Source organism: Macrotis lagotis, chromosome X (assembly GCF_037893015.1).
Source record: "Macrotis lagotis isolate mMagLag1 chromosome X, bilby.v1.9.chrom.fasta, whole genome shotgun sequence".
Classification (NCBI taxonomy): domain Eukaryota; kingdom Metazoa; phylum Chordata; class Mammalia; order Peramelemorphia; family Peramelidae; genus Macrotis; species Macrotis lagotis.
The window spans coordinates 74247481-74260979 of NC_133666.1; the positions used below are offsets into that span (position 1 = coordinate 74247481).

At 51.5% G+C, this 13499-nt stretch overlaps 1 protein-coding gene across 2 annotated transcripts in view; it reads right to left on the bottom strand.

Annotated features, from left to right (window-relative positions):
• The window catches only part of SHROOM4 (shroom family member 4), a 133440-nt gene extending 120151 nt beyond the window's left edge, over positions 1–13289 (bottom strand). For both annotated transcript variants that reach the window (XM_074208275.1, XM_074208274.1), the window contains exon 1: positions 13100–13289. In XM_074208275.1, the coding sequence (XP_074064376.1) occupies positions 13100–13255 (156 nt within the window). In that variant the 5' untranslated portion in view covers positions 13256–13289. The remainder of the gene's footprint in view (positions 1–13099) is intronic.
• Positions 13290–13499: the final 210 nt, after the last annotated feature.

Here is a 13499-nt window from a genome sequence, read left to right on the forward strand (position 1 = left end):
TAAATGAGCCTATTATACTCATTTTCATCTTCCATCGGCTTCCTTTAAATGGCTGCACCGGGCTCTGCCAGGGGAGAATAAATGCCACTGGGTCTAATGAAATCGCCCTGAAGAATGCAGCAAACCTCTCACAATCACATGTCTCAAGAAAATCTATAATTCTTATTAAAGTAACAATGATTGTCCCCAGATTAATAATCCTGTGACAGGTTCAAAATCGGGCCCCAGATAAAACGGCTACAAATGAACAGCCAATAGAGCCCAAATTCGGGTTTCACGTGACCCTCTGGAGTTGGTGAGCCATTTCCCCCAAAGAGGAAGGGAGCCCCAAAACTTCACTTCCGGACCCTCTAAGGCCCAGGACCCTTCCCCATCTTGTGTGGATACCTTTCTATCCTATGCATGGAACCCCTATTTGGAGATGCCACTCCCAGGGTGACAGTAGCCTGATAACTCGAGCTCAAAGGAGGACCTAAGAAATGGAGCTGGTTTCCCCAAGTACTCTGAAGACACTGGAGTTCTGATGGCCCATAGGCAATTTCCCAGGACCTCCAGGCTATCTCCCTACACTCACTGTGTTCCGAATAGGGCAGCCCCTACCCAAACCTCCTCATTTCTGTCAATAAACGAGGAGCATCTTTCTAGGTTCCCCAGACTATTCAGAATCCATCTCCTTCATCCTCCAAGTTAAAACTCTCAAGTGCTAGCATTTCTTCCTCCCAATGCCTAGCCCATTCTCCCTTTCCTCTCTACCTTCACCTCCATTCAGAGGAAGCATGGTTGAGGTCCTAGAATTCTGGAATCACCTCCCCTCTCCACTGCCAAAAAGCCTCCCTCCTTCTGCCACCTCCCCTGTAGGCCAGAGGCAAAGCAACCTCTGGAGAAACCATTTTGGAAGGTTATTTCACCTGCTCAAGAACCCATTACTATGGTTTATCATTGCTGACCACACCCAGTGTGAGAACAGCTCACGTTTTGATTGAGTTTTAAGGTAAACTTATCCTCCCCAAAGCCTTGCAAAGTAGGTAGCATTAAGTATCATTACCACATTTTATAGAGTATTAGCTAGTGAATTTGACTTCAGTTTCTGGCAAAATTCTGCACTGTCTTACTAGAGAACCAGTTAGTGAGCTTTGGGATCACTGTGAGTCAGTCTGGGTCCAACCAGAACAGGTCATGTAGACATTTGTGCTGCAGTATAGATCTAACCGGGAAAAGCAGAAGGCCTGCAGTCTGTGACTTCCCCAACTGCCCACATCTGCTGAGTCAATTCTGGAGGTTGGCTTCCCAGGACAGCCCTTGGAGTCACCTAGGGCAAAAGTCCAGAGTCCCCCCTAGAATCTTCCTGAGATTGATCATTATCCTGGCTTGGCATCTTCCTAGAAGATTCACCCTCCCCCCGCCTTCCCCAATGATTGGTTAGCAGCTCAAAAGCTTGGACTGCTACTGCCTTATACTGGTGATGATCAGGCAGCATGAAAGTGAACAGAGCACCCTCATCCTATCACACAGCAGCCCCCACTCCTCAACCAAGAAAAGGGGGCATGGCAAATGCATTGCTGCCAGCCACCCTGCCAAGCTTCCAAGGCACCATTGATACTCACTTTATTTGAATTGATCTCTCCATACTGATTCTGTATCTCCTACCCCCAAGAGAACAGCAGAAATGGTTGCTCTCTTTGTCTTGAGGTTTCCCAACACTGGACACAGAACCTGGCCCAAAAGAGCCATTTAGGCAATGCTAGTTCAGTGACTGACTGACATAGCCAAGGACACCAAAGAGATTGGCAAGTTTGATCTACAGTCTCAAACTCAGCCTAAGATACAAATCTCTCAAACCAAAACCACAGAGGGAAACAACCAAGATAAAGACTGACCAGGAAGCCACCAGGCCAAGGGAACCCACTCAACTGAAATAGGGTGAAGGTCAAATCCAAGTCAGGTTATCAGTAGGCCAGTTCCCACATATACCAGGTCATCCAAAAGCTCTGCCACCCCCAAGATGCCCTTCCACAACTCTGATCACAGAATGTCAAAGCAGACCAAAGGTGCCAGCTGTGACTCCAAATTGGGATCTCAGGAATAAGGTCAAAAGAAGAGGGAAAAGTAAAAAAAGTAAGAGGAAAGGAAAGCCAAAGTGGAAGGTTGCATGGGGCAATGGAAACAAGGCCAGAATTGGACTCCAGGGACCTTTAATGCTATTACTTATTTAGGATACCAGAACTAGAAATGGTGGACAGGGGAGAGCTATGACAAGACAGATGATGACCTAGCTGAAGCAGAATGGGAATGAAACACCTCTGGATCCACTAAATAAGAGAAGGTGGCGCAATGGACTCACTAATGACCACATGGGTCCCAGGATGGGAGTTCCAGAACTGAAAGGCTTAAGTTCCACAAGGCAAAGTCTGTAGTGGATTGACAGTCCAGGGAGCAGGTAGGACAGATGGCAAGCTAAGTGGCCCCCTAGTCCAGTTGCCCCCCTCTGCTCAAACTCCAGCCTAGCAATGTGCTTCCTAACAATTGACCCCCCAAACTTCATGCAGATAGGATGTGACCAGAGCAGAAGACAGCAGGACTATCTACCATGCAGTTCTCAACAAAGCCGAAATTCAAATCAGCCTGGGTTGCCACAGTCCATTGGGGGTTCCTATTGGCTTTACTTAAGTGTTAGAATATACCCCCAATTTCACAGGACACAGCTGGGTTTTTTTTAAAAACTCAAAAGACACAATTTTAAATTTATGCCTATTAAATTTCATTCTATTAGACTTGTCCCAATGTTCTAGTCTGTCCATGTCATCTGGGATTTTGTCTGTCATCCTCCCAAATGTTAGCAATTCTTCTTCCCTTGAGGTCATCTTCAAATGTGATGAGGATGGCACTTATGTCAGATCATCAATAAAAATGTTCAATAGCACAAGGCCAAGCAGAAAGCCTCAGAGAGCTCCTTCCAAGCAGATATCAAATAATTAATGGTGACTCTTTACACCTGAGCATTCAACCCCTTCCAAGCCCACCTAATTATACCATCGGCTAGCTCACAGCTCTCTATCTTGCTCACAAGAATAGTTCTGGCTACTTTCAAATATTTTGCTAAAATAAACAGATAAAGTGTTTTCTACATCATTGCCAGCTGGGTGCCATCTGCAACTCTCATGCACATACTATCAAATTCTTGATCTAAATTCTGAAGAAGAATGGCAAACCCAGAGCCTGGCATAGATCCCTGGGGCATTCTACTGGTGACCTCTCGTCAGGTTGACAATGAATTATTCCCAGTTCCAATTTGAGTCTGGTCATCCAACAAACTCAGAATCCATTTGATTCTATTGTCATCTAATCCCTGTCTCTATCTCCACGCTGCTAAAAATCTAGATAAACTTGATCTGCAGCATTCCCTTTATTGACCAGTTTAGCAATCCTGCCCAGGAAGGAAATGACGCATACTTGATGAAATGAGGGTAGCCCTCCATAAGCCCCTTTCTCCATGTTCTCCAGTCATTCCTTCAAGGACAAACTTCTGGACCATGGGGCTTGCTTTGGACATTCCCAGATTACCTAACATAGAAGCCCCACCCAGGAATTCAGTTGGTTCACCCTGGTCTACAGTTGGCGGGCTCCATTCTCTTCCCTCTTTTGGAGCCCATCTGCTCTTCTCCCACCCTCTGGTACATCTTCCATTTTCCATGATCTATCCAAAATTACTGGCAGCAGCTCTATCAGCCCCCTCGCATGAAGTTCATCTGGGTCAGGTAACTTCAAGTTATCCGGGGCAGCCAGGTACTCTCTTATTATCTTCCCAATGATTTGGGAACCAACTCCCTGTTTGTCATGTTTGTTGGGGCCTTTTCGATCGCCCCAGAAGTAGCAGGAGTGTAATCTGAGTGAGGCAGCTAGGTTTTCTTTCCACCAGTAATGGCTACCTCATGTCTGATGAGCAGAGCCCTTTTCTGAGCCTCCTTTTCCATGACAGCTCAAGAATCCCCCAGCCCCGCTGGCTTCAGAGCTTCCCAAGAGCACACACACCCTACTCTGCATCCTCTTACCTCCCTCTCTACCATCTTCTTCTCCATATGGCCCATTAACAAACAGAAGAGGGACCAGGTCTGGAACTGCATTGGTACAAGGGACTCTGGGAAAGGGAAACTACTTGACCCAAAGCAGTTTGGCATCTCTACACAAAAGTCTCTCAGAGAATGGCCTGGGCCAGAGGTGTCAAATGGATGGCCCACAACCCTCCTGAGTGCAGCCCCAACCAGATGAAAGGGGAGTTCCTATCTGATTTTAACATGGTAATATGCTCATTTTCAAAAAGCAAAATATATGGTTTTCTAAGTCAGTATGCAGCCTGCCAAGAGCCTTATGTATGCTTGAGTAACCTCCATTAAGTGACCTGACCAGGATCACACAGTCAATATGAACAGAAGTGAGACTTCTTGACTTGGAGGTCATTTCTCTGTCTCCTATGTAACTAAAGCTCTGTCCCCTAGCAGCTCCTAGGCAAGACTCAAAAAACAATGGGCTTATTAATGATGGGAGCCCATAGCAATGAATGGAGAAAAAGCAGAAAGGCTGGGCCTTCCCCTTAGGACCACCGATCCAGTTACTGCACTGGTCCAAGATTGGTCCACACCACTGATAAAAAGTCCAAACTGTCTGTAAGGTTTAGTCTTGAGGCAATAAAAGGGGACTGGGGCCAGAGGATGACCCCATCACACAGCTAGGATGTATCCGATGCCAATGGCTCTGGTGCCAATGCCATTGACTCACCTACCACCACCCCAGGCCACCTCTTCTCTTAGTAAGAATTAGGACATTTCAGTAGCACATCCAAGTTTGCCAAAGAGGGAGGTAGAGTTCACACCAATTTTACAGCTTACCAACCTGGGGCTGAGAGAGGTAGACTCCCTGGCCCAGGGTCACCTAAGCAAGATGTGAACAAAGGCAGGCCTCTAGGAGCAATCCCAACACCTGGTATCTGACAAGAATACAAAGTAAAGGGGGGTCCAGAATTGGACCCCTGAACCAAAGTGGAAAGCAGACCAGCTGGGATTTGGGCTGCCCTGCCTGATGGGATGCACTTCACCTTCCCTCCCCAGGCTACCCCAGAGCACGCAATTCAGCCCAGAAGGGGCTCCCCAAGAAAAGCCAAATTATTCAGGCACCAGAGCTCCAATGCCTAGCTCAACTGGCAGCCTGCCCAGGCAAACATGCCAAAGGGATGGAAGGAAGAAGGGCCCATGTCCTGCCTAACGGAGGCATTAGCCACTCTTTCCATTCGGTGTATTTATCCTGGGAGAGCCTAGAAGGGTGCGGGGAACAAAGCCCTTCCCCAGCCAATCCATCTGAGCAGCCCCCTGAACCCCAGGCCCAGGAGTTATAGAGTTGTGGTCCAAACAGGGCAGGGGGGCATTTCAGGGACATGAAATATGGTCCCATCCAGTCAGGATGCCAATCACCCAGAAGAGCCATTTGCTTAGTGAGGGGTTACAGACTAGTTCAATGGGGCTTTTGTGTGTCTAAGAGACAATATGGGAAACTGGATTCAGGAGGCCTGGGTTCAAGGTCCAGCTCTGCCACTTACTAATCCAAATGACCTCAGACACCTCCCCTTCTCCTCTCTGGGGCCCTGGTTCCTCACCAGGAAAATGAAGAAATGGGCCATAATGGCTTCTAAGCTTTCTTCCAGGCTCTCCTAGATCTGGCATACCATGCTCTGTGTATCCTCACATACCTCCAGAGTCAGGTGGCAGAAGTGACCACTGGGGGGTGCTGACATGCTAAATTCCCCAATTGATCTCGAGTTCCTCCTCAAGAGCCCAATCCCCAAAGAGATCACCAGTTTCACTGAGCCAGCCTGCAGGTGGGAGTCCAATGCCAGTCCTGCCAGCGTCTATCTGGGTCCAGCACCCTTGGTAGACCTTATGCCTGAGGGAGAAGTCTTCTGAATGTGGAACCTGTATCATGCTCCTAGGAAGCCAGTACAGCTTCTCCCAGAGATGATTTGGTCACTCGCCCTAAGCACCTGGAGTGGGTGCATCCAAAATGTGGGGGAAGGGAAAGAACAAATGAATAATTACATGACAGAGCGGGGGAAGCCCAAGAAAGACTCATCGGCCATAGAGCAGAGGCCAGGTCTGGTCCATGCTGGTTGGAAGACATTTCTTTCCCTCCCTGAGTCTCGATTTCCTCCTTGTCTACAAACTTAAGAGGCTGGACCAGTAGAGCTGGGGGGGGGTCTCTTCCCCTTCACCAGCCCCCCACTGGAGTGCCAAGGAGCCCTTGCCTGTGCCAAGAGGCCCCTGGGTAAAAGGCCAACCTCCTGTGCTTTGCAATCCTTCAAGGCTGCAGCTCCAGGCCCTGCTGTTCCAATTTCCCATCGAGCCAAGGTTAAAAGAATCCAGCTTGGGCTGCCTGTGCACATCTGGCCCTCTCCTCCCCCAACCCAAGGCCCTTCCTCCCTCCCTCCCTCGTCCCCCCTCCCCCCCAGGCCTCCTGCAGCAGGGGCTTGAGGGGCAGAGGCCCCAGCAGCAGCTGGGCCCAGCCCAGGGAGGGAGGGAGCAGAGAGGGGAGGGGGAAGGGAGCAGAGCAGTGGGGCTATCCTTGGAAGGGACAGGCCCTTCAGCAGTCAGGTGCTTTCAAGCCCAGCCCTGCCTCAACTCCACACATGTTTCACATCTTCACTCCAAGGTTCCTTCCACACTCCAGATGAGCAAAATGAGGATCAGAGACTTAACGTGAAAAATCAGCAGGGAGAGCGGGGTGCCAGGCCCAGTTCTGCCCTCCCTCCCTGAGTGACCCAGAGGGGTAGGAGGAGATAGCCTAGAAGGTGCCTGCCAACTCACATCTAGAGCAGAGTCTAGGTCTCATCATCACAGATTTCCCAGAACTTCTTTCCCCCCCTACCAGGTGTTTCCAAGTCCTGTTCCACTACCCATTCCATGGAGTCTGGCTTCAGTGCCACCTTGGGCTCCACCAATCATGCCCTTCCTTCTCCAAGCCCCCCAAAACACATCCTTGGCTGGGAAGCTAATATTCTGGCCTTGGATCACCAGGGTTACAGTTCTGATAACTTCCCATCCCTCTCCTCACTAAAGTAAAAACACCTTTGGCCATAAGAGGATTTGTTCGGGGGTCGCCTCCATGGCAGCCCTTGGGGACCCTACCTACCCCTTTCAAAAGTGGTGCCACCTTTTTTTAACCCTGGTTCTGAAGAAACTTAACTGGGACCACATGGCTGCTTCCTCAAGATAATCACTCCAACATCACCAAGCCCAGCCTCTCCACTCCCTTTTAAGAAATTCCTGGGGGAGGGAACATTTCCACCCCCCAAATTCCCCCCCCAAAGACAAGCTCAAGTGTCTTCCAGCTGGAGCTGGATTCTTTTGTTTGCCTCGGTTTAGAAGGGTGCATAAGCAGAAGCTGCCACCAGAACCCAGGAAACCAGCCAGAGCAATAGGGAACGCCTGGGTCAGTCGGCCAGCCAGGGGCCCCACCAAACAGGGGCCCCATGGAGCCAAGCAGGGGCAACAGAAGGGAGTTGGGGAGAGCAACAGAAGTTGTTTGGGGAAGGGAGAGGGGACTTGGGTCAGTTGCAGGAGAAACACCACAACAAAGGGGCCTCTCCTCCCAGGGTGTGGGACTCCGGCCTTACTCCCACCTCCCTTGGGATCACTCCCAGGCCCCCCGGAGCAATTCATAAAAGAGGAGGCCCAGTGAATGTCAATACTCCTGGGGCCCCTCGGAAGCAGTTGAAGCAGGGGAGCATCTCCACCCCATCACAAGCCTTTGAGGGAGGAGGCTCTCCCGCCTTTCAGAAAATGAGATGGGGAAACAAAAGCCTCTTCCCCAGCTCCCACTGAGCCCCTCTTCCTCTGCAGTCTACAGCACTGGGGTCAGACCTTCTAAGGGGTAAAGAAAATTGGACCCCTGCAAGCACCAAGTCTTAGGAAAGCTATGGTTATCCGTAGGCTCCTGTATTTTCATTCCTTTTGTTAAATATTCCCAATTGGGTTTTGAGCTGGTATTAGCTACCTCTGTCCTGCAGGTACCAGAGTCTCTTCTCCAGGCTCAGAGAGAAGTGACTTCTTGGGGTGGACTTGAATTCAGGCCTTTATAACAACAAGCCTAAGAGTCTCTCAATTATGTCATCTATTGATCCCAACTATCTGGTCATCCCATGGGGGCTCCTTCTAAATTCCAGGGACCAAGGGCATAAACCCTGCCACTCTCAAGACACAGTTCAAATATCCTACCTTGATAAAGTGGGGGAAAGGGCTAGAAATCATGACCTGAGAGCTGAAGGGCCCTCCGAGGCCACTGTTTTACAAAAGAGGAGACTGAGACACAAGACACAGAACTGAACTCAGTCCTCTGAGCTTCTCCAGTGGTCACATCAGTGCAATTGCCCTTAAGACCCCAGAAGGAGAGAGCTCATTGAACTTAGCATCATTTTTTCTTCAATTCTGAAGGTTGGCATCTAATAGACCAAGAGCAGTTTATCCAATTCACACCCCCTAGGCTTAGAGAAGGGCTGCTACCTTCTGAGGGGGGGGGGGCTGATGGAGGGAAGGCTGGAGTGACCTGCCAAGAAGAGGTGGACGGGACCCCTGAATTCCGATAGAGGAGTTTGAGAGAGGAAACAGGTGCTGGAAGGGACTCAAAGCTGGCCTACCTGGCTTAGGGTGGCACAACTCGGCCAATCCCCACATTCCCCTAGGGTTTTGGCCAGGAAAGAGCTGAATTTCTAGACTACTCACTTCATGAATTCTGGATTTTAAACTCTCCTCCCCACCATCACTCTTAATAATAACGATAGGAGCCAGAGATGATTGACCCTTAAAGGCTGCAAAGGACTTTATAAAGATAAACTCATTGGCATACCAGGGAGCTAAGGACAACAGGTACTCTCCTGGCCAAGGCTCAGAGAAGTTTGGCAATTCACCCAGGGTCACACAGCTGCTAAGTTTCAGAGGCGGGATTCACAGTCTAAGTCCAACCCTCCAAGCAGTGTGGTGGGGGGCCTCAAGCAGAGGTATCAGCCCCCCCCTTTCACTTCATCTCTCTTCAGATTCTCTACTGGACCAGGTAAAACTTCCTATCTTGGGAGGCCAAGCTAGGTAGGCTTTCTAACAATCAGAGAGGGAGGGGAGGGGAGGAGAGGAGAAGGAAGTGAAGTGAATAACAGAGAAACAGGGACTCTGACAGAGAAGAGAAGACAATACAAGAGAAAAGAATAAGAGAGACAGACAAGAGATAGAGAGAGACAAACATAAAAGGACAGACAGACACAGAGAGAGGACCTCATCTCTGGAGAGCAAGAAAGAAGTTAGCACCTCCCTCCATCAGGAAACTCCCAGTGAAGTGATGGGAACCTTCCAGCCCCACCCAGCCTGACCCTGGGATGAGGGAGGAAGAAAGGAAGGCCTCACCCAGTGGACCTCACCACCAATCATATTCTGGGGGAAACCTGAATCTTGGGCTGGGTAACCAGAAGCAGGCCCCTCTCTTACACACTCAGACCCTGCCCTAAGGTCTGTGGATGAGGCAGACCCCAGGTACAAAGTGTCTGAGTAAAACAAGACTTTGGACCAGGTACTCCCCCTCCCCAGTCCCCCAGTTTCTTCCAGCATCGAAGGAGGGGCTTGGCAGTCCAAGTAGTCCAATCTTTGAGGCTCCATGATTCCAAGGCAGAGAGAGAGAGAGAGAGAGAGAGAGAGAGAGAGAGAGAGAGAGAGAAAGACAGAAAATGGAGAAAGCACTGGGTCTGGAGTCAGAAAACCCAAAGTTCAAATTCAATTTTAAAGACTTACTTTGTGACCCTAAACATGTCATTGTACCTCTGCTTGTCTCAGTTTACTCAACTCTATAACAAAGATCTTCCTAGCATCCATCTTTCAGAGTTGTTGGAAGGAGCAAAGGTATTTGTCAAGAATCCATCCACCCTGTGCTAGCTTTCTAAATACTCATGCTTTCCAAGTCCAAGGTTCCAGCAGCCTCTTGGGAGTTCTTGTGACTAAGGAGATAAATCATGCCAAGGTCTCTGACCCCATGCCAGGTGATCAATAACCTAAAAACTGCCTCTTTCTCCATATACTCCCTTGTGTCAGTCTGCAGACACAGGGCAATCAATCCTTTCCCATATAGGCAATTCCCATATTCCCTGCCCCATAAGAAATCGTCCCAAATGACTGGTTTTTTTCCCTCTAAAGAATCCTTTGGGCCTTGGCCAGTAGTTTTCCCAGAATGCTTTGCACACCTTCAGCCCAATAGAGTCTAGGGGCAAAAACGTCTGGAGTCTCAAGCCTGATTCGGCTCCCTAAGATTTCTGTGATCTCGGGCACAACCTCAGTTTCCTCATTTATAAAGTGAAGAGGCCAACTGGAGAAAGCTTTGTTGTCAGGACTCTTGTGGAAGCCACAAGCCCTGATCCAAGGGGTCAGGAAATTCTCTCTCCTCTCTCCCTTCATTTAAGATTCTCATTAGAAACAAGGCATCAGAGAAGACTCCCTTCTTGGAAGAACAGCCTCGTCATTGTATCCCAGAGATTTTGCTGGCATCAAGTCTGGAGCTATGCTTACTCTGCTCACTCCCACACTGTCTCCTTCAACTTGGAGAAAGACCTGTGAGGAGTCCAGTCTCTGAGAGGGACCTAAAGAGCAGGAGCAAACTGCGATACAACAAGGTCCTTGGCCAGATCTGGGGCTGGGACCTGTGCGCAGGGGGTGTAGGGGATAGGGCAGAGGCTTCTGGCCCTTTTTTGTTCGTTTCAATTCTACAAACAAGGATTAGGTGCAAGAAGCACAATCTCTGCCTTCCAGCTGCTTACAGTCCCACAGGGCAGCAGTCTCCAGAGCTGTGGTTCGACCCATGAGCCATGAGCTATCTCAAAGGGTGTGGGATTAGCCAATCAGAATTTGGGAAGAGGAGACCTATCCTAGCCACACCCCTGGCATGAATCTTCATCTTTTCCCCTCTGGCTTTGTTGGACTTGGGCAATTGTCACTTTCCCTTTCTAAAGTAGTGATGACTTATTGTCCACCTGGGCATCTAAATGCAGAGGCTGCTGGGAAAAAGTTGTGCCCAGCCTTACTGGTCCTGGTGCCTTTTCTGTGCAGGCTTTGTGAGTGGGGATATCCGAGCTCATTGCCTTCTTCCCAAGCCTCCCTTCTCTATAGGGCTCCTTACTACTTCTAGAATCAAGTATCATTCCATCTTTTTCAGTTGTCTTTTTGTGCACACTTTATAATGTCCTAAGAATGTATTAGTGCCATAGCATGGGCAGATCACTTATAAATAGGTCAGTGCAGTCCTGTTGGAGGGGTGTGCTAGAGAAGCTTTGTAAGAGGCAAGCTATCTAGTCACCGTTTGAAGACTCCTGCCACTGGGGGCCAATCAGTCCACCTTCATGAGAGCGGAGGAGCCTCACAAAGAAGGGAGGCCTTAGAGATGGAGGGGGTATGCTGGGGGGGGGGGTAAATCCATGGAATTGGTTTATGTGAGATGAGAAAGAGTGAATGGATGGTCTGGGGGATTCTGTCCGACGGGTCCAAGTATATCTTAGTTGCCCATGTTTGAGCAGAAGGCCTGGGCTATTTCAGGGGTTTTCCTGACTTTTCCTATCCCCTCCTCTCCAATCCAGGCCACAGATTGCTCCCTGACCTCAGAGGGATTTTCAGATTTGGAACAGAAGCCGGGCCCCTTCCCCACCCCTGAGACAGCAGAGCTGCTAAGGCCAGTCATACCCTGGGAGAAGTCAAAAGGAAGGGCCTGTGTTGTGCAAGGTGGGGAGGGGGAAACAATGCAGTATGGAACTTGGTCAAGAAAGGGTCTATTAGCTTAGAAATTTCCCCACTCGGGGGCCATACCCCTCTCCAAATCCATAAAGAGGGACATTGTTTTGCAACCTTTCCTCAACTAGGAGAAGGTCTAGAAGGGGCAACAGGAAGAGTTGGCTCAGTGGGGACACAGCTTAAGAGCAGGGTGGGGGGAAAGTGTCTCAAGGGCAGGCCTGCCTCATCTTCCTTGGGCTGTCTTTGGACAATGGGGCATGCACTCTTCTCAAAATTAGGAGCCCCATGATGTTGAAATTCATTTGGTAGAACAATCATTTTGAAGGTGCGAGTTTCTAGAGCACCTCAAAAATCCATCCAGGGTCCTCCTGAACCCCAGGCTAAGAAACCCCAGCCTAGTGTTTCCAGGCCCCAGTCTGGGATTGGCTGCTTTCCAAGTTGAAGAGAACTCCTCCCCGCCTCCAGGTGCCCCAAAGCTTCCCCCACCGGGAGCTGCCAAAGCCAAAGCCCAAAGCCAATCTGCCCTCCCTAAGGAAATGGCTTGGAACAGACTTGACCCGCCTGACCCAGCAATCAGAGGCCTGGCTGGACGGGCCAGGGTGGAAATCTTAGTGGGAGGCTGGGCTGGGGGTTCAGGGTTCGAAATGGGGGGGGTTGCTCTCTTTCCAGCAAGTCGGCCAAGCCAGTTTCTTGGTCTTCCCTGGCAGTTTCTTGGTCTTTCCTGGCACACCGGGCTCTTTGGTTTTCAGGCGGCTCCGGAATTGGCCCTGCTGGGGGGAGGGTTGGGGATGGTGAGGAGCAAGTTTATCCAGGCCGGAACCTTGACCCTGGCTCTGCGATTTCTGAGAGGGAACTCCGTCCTCGCTCTCAGAGAAAGCCAGTCCGGCAGCCCGCTGACTCGGCCACGGCCACACGGCCAGCCGCCCTCTCGGCCACACAGGCGAGAGGGAATCTCCACTTCCGAGCGCTCTGCCCCGCCCCCGCCGAGGGGGGGCTTCAAGCAGATTCCAGTCTGCTAAGACAAACAGTGGGGCTGCAGGGGCCGCCGAGGCAGGGGCCGCCGGAACTTGGGAGCCCAGGCTGGACATAGGCCGGTCGAGAGAAGGGGCAGAGGGGGGCATGAGGCTCTGCGCCTCCGGCCGCGCCCGTGGAGACTCGCGCTGCCCCAGGACCGGAGAGAGGCCGACGGGGCGGCGGGGGGCTACGGCTGCCCCCGGCCGAGTCTGTGCGCTGCGCCCCCGCCCCACCCCCCGGTCCCGCGCCCCCCCCCACGCCCCGCGCCCCCCACGCCCCACGCCGCTTACCTTGGAGACGAGGAGCGGCTCGCCGTGCTCCAGACCCCCCTTGAGCGTGAAGCCCCAGGGCGCGCCCCCCTGCAGCTGCACATGAGAGTACTGGCAGGCCCCCGGCCGGGGCTCCAGCCTGGCCCCAGTGCCCTGGCCACGGCCTCCGGGCTCCATGGTGGCCGCTAGCCGTTCCGTCCGAGCGCCACCAGCATCGCGCCCCTGCCGCCCCCCCACCGCCCCCGTGCCGCGGCCGGCCACTGGAGGCCGCCGGAGGAGGAGGAGGAGGAGGAGGAGGAGGCAGCTGCCGGACGGGCCGGGCCGGGGCGGGGCCTCGAGGGAGGGGCCGGGCGGGGGCGGGGCCAGGCGGCTACTGGGCCGGACGCAGCGGCGATGGGAGGGGGCGGCCGGCCGAACCTCC